At 46.6% G+C, this 12,488-nt stretch overlaps 1 protein-coding gene across 1 annotated transcript in view; it reads right to left on the bottom strand.

The window, feature by feature from the left end:
* Positions 1-3,758: 3,758 nt before the first annotated feature.
* LOC123746413 (tryptase-2) overlaps positions 3,759-12,488 on the bottom strand; it is a 108,911-nt gene continuing 100,181 nt past the window's right edge. Inside the window, exons 7-9 of the mRNA XM_045727949.2 lie at positions 11,688-11,790; positions 9,452-9,606; positions 3,759-4,155 (exon numbers count right to left, since the gene is read on the bottom strand). Of these exons, the coding sequence (XP_045583905.2) occupies positions 3,835-4,155; positions 9,452-9,606; positions 11,688-11,790 (579 nt within the window). The 3' untranslated portion in view covers positions 3,759-3,834. The remainder of the gene's footprint in view (positions 4,156-9,451; positions 9,607-11,687; positions 11,791-12,488) is intronic.

Below are 12,488 nucleotides of genomic sequence, written 5' to 3'. Positions count from 1 at the left end.
CGTGACAACCCATCAACATGGGTTCAGGGAGGGTAAATCTTGCCTTACAGGCTTGATAGAATTTTACGATCAGCTGACAAAGATTAAGCAAGAAAGAGAAGGATGGGCGGACTGCATTTTTTTTGACTGTCGGAAAGCCTTTGACACAGTACCCCATAAAAGGTTAATGCATAAGCTGGAGAAACAGACAGGAATAACTGGCAGGGCGCTCCAGTGGATAAGGGAGTACCTAAGCAATAGGACGCAGAGAGGTACAGTGACGGGTGAGACCTCAGAATGGCGTGAAGTCACCAGTTGAGTCCCATAGGGCTCTGTACTTGGACCTATCCTGGTTCTGATATATAAGTAAATGATCTCCCAGAGGGTATAGACTCATTCCTCTCAATGTTTGCTGACGACGCCAAAATTATGAGAAGGATTAAGACAGAGGAGGACAGCTTGAGGCTTCAAGAAGACCTGGACAAGCTGCAGGAATGGTCGAACAGATGGTTGTTAGAGTTTAACCCAAGCAAATGTAATGTAATGAAGATAGGGGTAGGAAGCAGGAGACCAGATACAAGGTATCATTTGGGAGATGAAATACTTCAAGAGTCAGAGAGAGAGAAAGACCTGGGGGTTGATATCACGCCAGACCTGTCCCCTGAAGGTCTGTTATCAAGAGGACAACATCATCATCATCATGATAACATTGTTATCAAGAGGATAACATCAGCTGCATATGCCAGGTTGGCTAGCATAAGAACGACCTTTAGAAACTTGTGCAAGGAATTTTTCAGAACATTATATACCACATATGTCAGACCAATCCTGGAGTATGCAGCCCCAGCATGGAGTCCATATCTAGTCAAGGATAAGACTAAACTGGAAAAGGTTCAAAGGTTTGCCACCAGACTAGTACCCGAGCTGAGAGGTATGAGCTACGAGGAGAGACTACGGGAATTAAACCTCACTTCGTTGGAAGACAGAAGAGTTAGGGGGGACATGATCACCACATTCAAGATTCTCAAGGGAATCGACAGGGTTGATAAAGACTACACATTTATTTATTTATTATTTATTTAACACAAAGGGCACACGCACTAGGGGACACAGGTGGAAACTGAGTGCCCAAATGAGCCACAGAGATATTAGAAAGAACTTTCTTAGTGTCAGAGTGGTTGACAAATGGAATGCATTAGGAAGTAATGTGGTGGAGGCTGACTCCATACACAGTTTCAAGTGTAGATATGATAGAGCCCAATAGGCTCAGGAACCTGTACGCCTGTTGATTGACGGTTGAGAGGCGGGACCAAAGAGCCAGAGCTCAACCCCCGCAAGCACAACTAGGTGAGTACACTCACACTCTCACTCATTCATTTATTCATTCACTCACTCTCTCTCTCTCTCTCTCTCTCTCTCTCTCTCTCTCTCTCTCTCTCTCTCTCTCTCTCTCTCTCTCTCTCTCTCTCTCTCTCTCTCTCTCTCTCTCCTCTCTCTCTCTCTCTCTCTCTCTCTCTCTCTCTCTCTCTCTCTCTCTCTCTCTCTCTCTCTCTCTCTCTCTCTCTCTCTCTCTCCTCTCTCCTCTCTCCTCTCTCCTCTCTCTCTCTCTCTCTCTCTCTCTCTCTCTCTCTCTCTCTCTCTCTCTCTCTCTCTCTCTCTCTCTCTCTCTCTCTCTCTCTCTCTCTCTCTCTCTTAATAGTCCTCTACACAGAATAGAGCACTACACTGGTAGTACCAATAACACCCAAAAAACTTATGCGGCAGTAGAGCAGGGCAAGTGGTCCGAAATTGGGCCAGTGTCCAAGCTTCACAGGGAAACACAGCTTTATGAAACGAGGCAATAGGGGCTAAATTTCCAATCCCGGGGATACCTGGTTAGGCTTCTGACCAGGCGTGAGGTAAGGGGAGACGACCGTTTTCCCCACTGCCTGAGGCACAGATTCAAAAAAAAAAATCATTCTTTGAAGACACTAATGTTTAAACTATTGGGAAAATTTACGGACATTTTGTTGCACATTTCGTATTCACCAGCTTTGTGGAGGGCAATGGGCGATTCCTCTTCAAGAGGAGGCAAAGGGGTCGACCCCGACCAACCTATGAGACTGGGAATCGAAGTTGCCTTAGACTATAGCCCTAAGAATCGTGCCTCTAACTTTGGACAAACAGACTGACAATTTCTGATGACCAAACCACATCAGAAGATGGAGTAACTACGACATTTCAGTCTGGCCAGGACCATTATCAAGTGTGAAATAATGGTCCAACGGACCAAAAAAATCGAGGTTTCTCCATCTTCTTGGGCTGGACGGTAGAGCGACGGTTTCACTTCATGTTGGTCGGCGTTCAATCCCCGACCGTCCAGGTGGATGGCTACCATTCCGTCCCCACGTCCCATCCCAAATCCTTATCCTGACCCCTTCCAAGTGCTATATAGTCGTAATGGGTTGGGGCTTTCTCCTGATAATACCCTCCCTTTCCATCTTGTGATGAGTGGTTTGGTCATCATACCTTCAGCCACGTTATTGTAACTCATCGTCTGGTGTTACAAATTATCTTATTATACACGGGGCACCTGGCAGATCCTTGCTGGTCTCTGTCTCCCTTCCTCTCCTTTCCATTCTCCTTCCCACTTTTCCTGCCATTTTCTTTCTTTCCGTTTTCTCTCTCCCACTCCCATTCTCTTTCCCTCTCACTCCCGTACTCTCCCCCTTTTACTCTCGTTCTCTCTGTCTCACTCCCGTTCTCTCAGTCTCACTCCCGTTCTCTCAGTCTCACTCCCGTTCTCTCTGTCTCACTCCCGTTCTCTCAGTCTCACTCCCGTTCTCTCAGTCTCACTCCCGTTCTCTCTGTCTCACTCCCGTTCTCTCTGTCTCACTCCCGTTCTCTCAGTCTCACTCCCGTTCTCTCTTACTTTTGACATTAATATGGCCAGGGTGACTATTTTGATAGATTACATAGCGATGTCATTTCATTTATTGTAGTTCTTATTGTTTTATTTAGGACATAATGTTTTCTTATTCTTATGGAAAGTGTGACTAAAAGTATTTTTAGAAAACTACACTCTTTACTAGTCTGTAACAGATTATGCAGTAAACATAGCTAGCTGTGGCTTACACAATCCCTCATAATACACCAGTGTTGCGACGCAATGTTGGGTCCCTGAGCTTCTTAGTAATGAAAATGCTGGCTTATACTATAATAGTATAATAGTAAAATACTTAGTAATAAAAATACTTCCTACTTCTACAACGCCTTCCACCAGATGTCTACTACTACGCTAGTAGTAGCAGTAGACAACTGGTGCTACTATAGTAGTCGACTGTTCTTACTGAATGATATTAAAAAGTTTAGATTTAGTGTTGCTATGTCAATGAAATATTGGTGGTAGTTCTCGTCAGTGACCAATCAACAGCACCAAATATAACAACAGGGCATAACGAAGTTTGCTGCTGATTGACTTGTCCCGACTGACTCCCCCCGACCAACCGACTCGCCCCAACCGACCGACTCGCCCTGACCGACTTGTCCCGACTGACTCAACCCGCTCAACTTGTCCCAACTGACTTTCACCCCCAGTGTTAATGTCAGCCTTTGTTACTGATGATGTACGTTAATTCTGTATCGTTGTTACTGGTCTGTCACACAGTGCTCCGGGATGTCACATAATGGCAAACCGCATTCTGCATCAACGCTTGTAAATAGTCATGGTCTGCTAGTGGTATGTAATCAACACAGTTTGGTCTATAGAATGTGTTAACTGTTGCATATACACACAAACAGGATCTTTATTTGCCTTTATTTTGTCTTATACAAGTTATACATTCCTGACATTAAATGCGCAGCCCTTTCCCGATTCTAATTCGAAGGGAAAAGAAACTGAAGATTTGCTATTAAATCCTCAAAGCCCGACTCATCTCTGGCAGAGGTCGTAGTTGTCGCTACGGTGGTGGTGGTGGTGGTGGTCGTCGTCGTTGTGGTGGGTGGCGCGTAGGCGACGGCATTGGGCGCTATGAAGCCTGTAATCCAGTCCAGATAGGAGGAGACGCGCGCGTACACCCCCATTAGCCCGCATGGAGAGTTGTACCCCACGCCGAAGCCAACCACACCCACCACAGTGTGCTCGCACACCGACCCCTCCCTCGGGACCTGCTCCGTCAGGGGCCCGCCACTGTCACCCTGCGGGAGGAGGAGATTGAGGCTGAGTTTTGGAGATTAGGAGATTAAGCCACAGAGTTTTGACTGGATTTTTGAAGCAATGCAACGTGCTGGCAAATGCATGAAGAATAGGGAGATAATCAGACATAAATACGCACGTGGCAAAAAATTGCACGAAAAATACAGAAAGGGATGTATCGAGAGGGGTGTAGAAGAGAGCAGGAATGTGTTCAGAAAGGGGGGAGGTATGAGAGAGGTGTGGAAACAGGGTACAATAAGAAATTAATATAACGTTTAAATCAAGAATGATACAAACATAAGGGTCTCGCCGAGAAGTGACTAAAGTTAGGCGGTAGATTTTTTTTTACCAACAGATTGCACAGAGTGCAAGGCAGTGTATCAAAGAAAAGTCTCTTCCTAGTGACACTTTTTTTTTACAGGTGGGTACAGGAGCATATGACTTCTGGCTCCTGTTAGCAGGCTGGGAGCTTTCCTTCCCATAGCTCATGGTAAGCCTTACCCTATCAGTTTCCCCTGGAACATGACCCGCCAAATCGTTTAGCAACCAGGTACCCAATCACAGCTGGGTGAACAGAGGTGTACAGTTAAGGACTGGTGCCTAGTCAATCCTCTCCATTCAGGATGGAGCGAGTGTGCTATCACTGCATCACAGGGACTAACAGCTCCTCTACCATCACTGTTGGTCATTACTTACCCTTGTAGAAGACTCAGGAATACAACTCACGGCTTCGTGTCGTCCTTCACCGACGACCCCAAAGTAAGCATAAAATTTACCGCAGTGGAAGACAGGAATATTTCGACTGGATACGAACAAAGACTTTACATGGGCATAGGAAAGCAACATGGTGCTCAACGGTGACAAATTTCAATTTTCTCAATATTAAATAAAAAATGCGAAAACCTTAAAAGGAGTTCATGATACCAAACATTTACAGAACATAATAAAGCAAGCATAGCATCAGGCAGGAGGGCGATAGAGCAGGTTCCTCCAGAACAAGAGGTGCCACCCCAGAGATAGTTTGTCGTATGTAAAATTGTTCAATAATCCGATTCCTCTTAAAGAAAACCAGCGTTAAATGTAATGAAACACCATTTTCTGGGCAAGCCCTGGAGGCTTCCTGAAGCTGTTCAGACTGATATGTGCTATATTATTTTGGGGATATAAATTACGGGAGTTCATGCCTGCCGGGGACCAAGAGTCAGAACCTGGCCCCCTCAGAGGGGCGCAGGGAGCAATGCCCATATGAGCACTCTACATTTAGAGTATCTTATGTCTGTCATCGACCGAGAAAGATAGGCGACCATACCCCCAGAAATATAGGCGTAACAATACAAACATCCAACTGGTAAAAAATGCAACCTTCATCCGAACACCTAAAGAACTGCCCTCCCCCCCCAAAAAAAAAGAAAACAATAAAACAAGCAAATCGTCATCCATCTAGCGCACCCGCCCCCCCCCCCCCTTCTCCCCGAACAGAGGGGATGGGGAGCCCACTCAGGCGAGCCATAAGCTCAACCCTCCAGTTCATAGAATGATGAAAACCGCCGACTGGAGGGAGGTAGGATGTCAGGGAGCCACCAGGGCTCGCCCAGAAAATGGCGTTTCATTACATTCAACACTGGTTTTGTGTGGGGAGCCCCGTCGACTTCCTGAAGCTATCTACCCACAGAGAAATAAAAACAGAGACATACCCGGGAGGTGGCAGCAACGCATGTCTCAAGACGACGAAGCAACAACAGGCCGCGATAGACGTTCCAAAGTAACACAAGCCTGTAGTGGGCCTGGCCCACAATCTCATTCTTCACTAGAAAAAAAGTAGAGGGCTGCAGACGAACAACCCCCCCCCCCCAGAATCAAATGAGCAAAATCCTCTGTGCCGGAGAAGAGAATGAAGCTCCCTAACCTGACCCCCAGAGGCTAAAGTCAACAAAAACAAGCTTTTATAAAACAATCACAGACCAAAGGGGCCACTATAAACCAAGGAGAGGAGAGAAACGAGAGCACCCGGTCCAGAGACCAAAAAGGCTCAGACGGCACATGAACAGGCCGGAGGTGAAAAAACACACGAGAGCTTATGGGACGGAGCAGAATTGACATCTACCCTGAATGCAAGCTGGAGCGGCAGTATTCGACATGACATGCTGGTCCTGAAAAAGCCATGAAAGGACAAAACAACTGGAACAGACACTGACGAGACCCTAGGAAGTTAAAGGAAATGGCGGAAACACCACCAGGAGACTTCATACTGTCGCTGAGAGAAAGACCGCAGATGAGACACAATAAAAAAGCCACCTGATCAACATATAAATGGTGATACACCCGCGTCAATAAGTCCAGACACGAAAAGCGGAAGAGTAGGGTAAGCCAGGGAGGTACCTCACCGGCCCAACCTGCTGAAAGAGGCGGAGCCGCGGAAAAACTCAGGTTGGGACACCGAGCAAGCAGCGCCTGAAACGAAGGCTGGGCAGGTCACCTTGGGGCTAGGAGAAGCACTCGCCCCAATAAGATTCAAAGCGAGCCAACACTCGGAGCGACAGCTGGACGGGAGGGGGGAATAAAGGTACAGGAACTCCCACCTCGACCAATCCTCCCGAAAAGCGACCACAGCGATGGCCTCGCAGGGAAAACGGCGCCCCGTATAATGGGAGACGCCAAGACCACGCCGACGTGAAAAGGTCCATATCTGGGTGCTAGATCGTCCGGCAAAGGCAAAGGAAGGAGACGTCTTTGACTGTCCACTCTGTGGAAAGAGGAAGAAAGCACAACAGGCTGTCCACCAGGATGTTAGACACAACCTGAATGTAAACAGCACAGAGAGCCAAACCCCGAGAACTCAGCAAAAGAGCCACTTGAAGCGATCAGCCCCAAAGAGCCACAGACCGTAGAGACCCCCCCTTGGTTGAGATAGTAAACCACAGGGGTGCAGTCTGAGTGGAGCCAGATCACAGAGCCCTGAGGGATCCGAATCCTCTGCAGCGCCTGCCACACAGCCGCAAACTCCCACACCAGTCTGTGAGCCTAACAAAAGGATGGAGCCCAATGCCCCTGGCTGGCCTGGCGAGCACTGGTCACAAAGCACCAGCCGAGGGACAAGGTGTCCATGAATACATCGAGTAAGGGAAAGCGCCATGGCACCGAACCCTGAAAAAACCATAGAGGAAGCTGGAGACGCAGCAACTAATGCAAGAACCCCCGGGGTCGAACCCAGGGAAAGTGAAAGGGGCTACCCCGAACAGCCACTGAAGCCAAACCCAGCCTAGCGGGAAAACCAGTAAGGCAAAGTTCAGGCACCCCACACATCTGTTCAAGAAATTGCCACATGATCCAGGTCCCCCTCAAAAACAACTGAAAGTGGGACTTCAACCGAAGCAAAGCTGTAGGAGGGAGAGAGAGATGGATGCCGTCCGAGAATCCCACACGAGGCTCAGCCAAGGCTGAACCCGGAACGGAACCAACTGGGACTTCCGACGAATCACCAGAAACCCGAATCCAGCAAGCTGGAAAATAAAAAGCCAAGATCCCTGGCCAGCAGACAAGCAGACCAGGAGGAAGCCCTCACCAACCAGCCAACGAGGTAGGCTGTCAGCCAGGAAGGCACCGGAACCATGAAATGTCCCCTAGCAGGTTAAGAGGAACCGAACTCAAAGAATACCAGATCCAACATCGAGGCTAAACCTGGTCCCGCCGGAGGCATCTGCTAAGGGCCTTCGAAGCCTCTCAATGGGAATCCAAGAGGAAGAAACCCTCCGAAAAGACGAATCAATGGGCGCTCAATAACGAACCCGAGGGAGCCCTATCTATCACATTTGTCAGCAGAAGGATGCACCACGGGAATGAAAAGTGTTAATAGGCATTCATAAAAAGAACATAATATGGAAAGGTAAGTCGGAGGACCCTGATAAAGAAAGCCCTATGGCTAAAACGGTCATAATACGGACAGGATTCCGAGCGCCGAAGGCTTGGGAGCCGAAAGAGCATACAGGGCAAGTGCCCCCGGGCCCAAAACCGGTGCCCAGAAGAACAGAAAAAAAATCTACCTCAGAACCACAGTCAGTAAACACAAGACCGGGAAACAAGACCATCACCCAAAGTCCCCAGGAGAACATTCGGGTGGAACGTCACGAATATAAAGAACAAGGAAGAGAATGTCAAGCAGCAGCTGTAGCATAACCACGAATGGACCCAAGGAATGTCCGCACAGCAGGAGTTACGTCCATGTAGAATGGACTTAAAGCATTCAACATGTACTAAGGGGGAGAAAGGAACCTCAAGAACCAAAACTTCCACAGGATGAGATAAAAGAAAGGTGTATATACCATCACAGAAAAGACAAGGTAGGAAAAAATGGACGACTCAAGGCGATCAGAACACCAAAAAATGGACACCGGGGGCAACAGAGTACCCAAGAGAGCCATAGAAACAAGAAAAAAAACTCGCTCAGAGACAGAGGAGGAAAGAAATAGAATGCAGGAGGCAGAGCTGAGGTGAAGGCTACAAACGGAGAACCGCAGAAGCACCAAAAGTGCAAAAATGCGAACCCCAGGAAAAAACACAGGCAAGAGGAGGACCCGAAGAGCCAAAGCAAGTACAACAAGAGGAGCACAGCGAGAGAAGCACAAGCTCACCAAAACAACCAACAACACCTCAGCAAGGATGCAAGAACGCAAAGCAATCCACATACTCTGGATTGTGAGATGACCCTGGGTCATCTCACCACAGACATCTCACATCACCCCACAGACCCCGGGGTGTATACCTGACTCACAGTAGTGAGATGACCCCGGGGTGTATACCTGACCCACAGTAGTGAGATGACCCCGGGGTGTATACCTGACCCACAGTAGTGAGATGACCCCGGGGTGTATACCTGACCCACAGTAGTGAGATGACCCCGGGGTGTATACCTGACCCACAGTAGTGAGATGACCCCGGGGTGTATACCTGACCCACAGTAGTGAGATGACCCCGGGGTGTATACCTGACCCACAGTAGTGAGATGACCCCGGGGTGCATACCTGACCCACAGTAGTGAGATGACCCCGGGGTGTATACCTGACCCACTGTGGTGAGATGACCCCGGGGTGTATACCTGACCCACAGTAGTGAGATGACCCCGGGGTGTATACCTGACCCACAGTAGTGAGATGACCCCGGGGTGTATACCTGACCCACAGTGACCTACTTCCTGACCCAAAGGAAGATGACCCCGATGTGTATACCTGACTCGGGGGTGTACCTGACCCACAGTGGTCAGATGACCCTAGGGTGTATACCTGACCCCGGGGGTGTATATACCTGACACGAGTCACTGTTGTTCTTCCCAGCACACAGGAGGTCGTGGGTGATGCCGACGGGGACATTGTAGGGATTCTTGATGATGGTGGAGCACCTAAGACGATCCATCACGGGCACCTGCGCCTTCTGCAACATCCGCGACATCTGCTGCAATCCTGCAGGAACAAGAAGATGCCACAGGTTACTTAGGGGCGAGTGAATCACCGAAACTTTTGCCTTGTTGCATTTAACAATTAACCGGGGAATTATTTTTCCCATACTAAACATTAATTAATTGGTTAATTGAATATTTAAATCTTGATAATATATACTAATGTTCACTATAGTATCTATGTATTTATACAAGAGAATGTCTGACTGCTCATATGATTGCAGAAGGTTAGAGGTTAGATGATAGCTAGCTTTGGGCTAGCCTCATTAAACTTTGTAGAGTGACAGGTAGGTGGTTAGGGATTATCATAAGAGGGAAGTGTTTATAGCCACATTGTCCCCATTGGATAGGGGGATATCCAAGATAGGGTCCCCATTGACCGGCATCACAGGCACACTCGGAAACATGAATAATTATTAAGGAAGAACAAAGGAAGATGTATCCAAGACAGTAATCCTATAGAGAATTTTCCAAGTGGACAATATCCAAGAGCAACGAATATTTATCGTCGAATCAGCGTCATTGACGTTGATTCGACGTCGAACGAACGGCACGTGGACGTTGCGCCCTCTGGGTTATATGACAAGAAATGAATTATAGGCGATATATATATCCTATATTCCGACAAACACACGACGAAACTATAACTTTGCGGCAACGTTTAAACAAGTTGTAACAATGAACAAATTCACAAGGGCCGTGACGAGGATTCGAACCTTGTGTCCGAGAGCATCCCAGACGCTGCTTTAATCGACTGAGCTACGACATGGTCAAAAGAGTTGAAACCGAAGTTCTACTGAACTTACTGGATCCTGCAGCCTCTCAGAGACACAAACCAGGGTTTTACACAACTCCCCCATGTACTCGAGCTCTGTCAATAGCCCGTTCTCCCTGTTCGCCCTTACTTCATTACACACAGAAATCACAATAGCGTGATGCATCAAATGAACATTGGATTGTTGGATTTGTTCATTTGATGCATCAGGCTATTGTGATTTCTGTGTGTAAAGTTGTAACAACTTTCCAACACGCCCTAAAAACTTTGTAACGAAATGTATAACACCTTCTAACAAGAGGTAACACCTTCAAATAAGAGGTAACACCTTCCAACATAAGGTAACACCTTCAAATAAGAGGTAACACCTTCCAACATAAGGTAACACCTTCAAATAAGAGGTAACACCTTCAAATAAGAGGTAACACCTTCCAACATAAGGTAACACCTTCAAATAAGAGGTAACACCTTCAAATAAGAGGTAACACCTTCCAACATAAGGTAACACCTTCAAATAAGAGGTAACACCTTCAAACAAGAGGTAACACCTTCCAACATAAGGTAACACCTTCAAATAAGAGGTAACACCTTCCAACATAAGGTAACACCTTCAAATAAGAGGTAACACCTTCCAACATAAGGTAACACCTTCAAATAAGAGGTAACACCTTCAAATAAGAGGTAACACCTTCCAACATAAGGTAACACCTTCAAATAAGAGGTAACACCTTCAAATAAGAGGTAACACCTTCAAATAAGAGGTAACACCTTCCAACATAAGGTAACACCTTCAAATAAGAGGTAACACCTTCAAATAAGAGGTAACACCTTCAAACATAAGGTAACACCTTCCAACATAAGGTAACACCTTCAAATAAGAGGTAACACCTTCAAATAAGAGGTAACACCTTCAAATAAGAGGTAACACCTTCCAACATAAGGTAACACCTTCAAATAAGAGGTAACACCTTCAAATAAGAGGTAACACCTTCAAATAAGAGGTAACACCTTCAAACAAGAGGTAACACCTTCAAATAAGAGGTAACACCTTCAAATAAGAGGTAACACCTTCAAATAAGAGGTAACACCTTCCAACATAAGGTAACACCTTCAAATAAGAGGTAACACCTTCTAACATAAGGTAACACCTTCAAATAAGAGGTAACACCTTCCAACATAAGGTAACACCTTCAAATAAGAGGTAACACCTTCTAACAATTGGTAACAACTTTGTAACAAGTTGTAACAAGGTACAAGCAGAAAACCGCACCGTTGTGTTTATGCAGGATAGTCGTTTGGCGTTTGTTTACCTCGTGTGTGTCCCCAGCCGACCACGGTGAGCAGGTCGTTGGTGTGGTCGTTGTGAGGGTCCTGCGGGAGGCAGGCAGGCATCACCCTCCTGGTCAACTTGGCCTGAGGGGTACACGGGCGTCTTAGAACGTAATCTCATATATAAAGTAAGAACTATTACAGCAATCCTAATGGCCAATTCGTGGGCAGGTCCTGTTTATATCCGCCATTTCACTCGTTAGCTTATCGTATTTTGTTCAAACTGAATAAAATGTTAGCCTCACTGTGACGATAATCTCCTTCAAGAGAGATTTGGCCTGCTCTTTCCTTCATCATGTTACTTCAGTACATCTACAACATCTAGATACTACAATCAAGAGTAGTAAATATTTAGTAAAATACGTTTCTACAGGGGGTATATGTACCCTACACTCGCTCTCCACCTCCCCCTCCTCGCTGTCGCCACAACACCCTCGTCGATCACCAAACTACCACTTCCAGCCAGCATGCTTCCCATTGGTGAATTGGCGACTCCACTCGACTTCAGCGTTATCTGAATAGCCGACGACTAAGCATGCACGAGCCGTTGGATTTAGAATATTCTGTGCTCTCAAGGCTGATACATCTATCTAGTATACGCTCTGTGTAATAGTGGAGGTTTTCAGCCAGCCATTATTCTCAGCACCTTTTAATTCATTTTTTGTCTTGTTCATTGTAGAGTAACATAACCATTGTTTTATTTTATATTATTTTTTGACTTTGTAATTTTGTTTAATTCACACTGTACATAGCCAAGGGATTATCTTTGTTCATATTTATTT

The sequence above is a fragment of the Procambarus clarkii genome, chromosome 80, assembly GCF_040958095.1.
Source record: "Procambarus clarkii isolate CNS0578487 chromosome 80, FALCON_Pclarkii_2.0, whole genome shotgun sequence".
Lineage (NCBI taxonomy): Eukaryota > Metazoa > Arthropoda > Malacostraca > Decapoda > Cambaridae > Procambarus > Procambarus clarkii.
The sequence above is the reverse complement of the archived record's forward strand: the minus strand, read 5'-3'. Positions and strand labels throughout refer to the sequence as shown.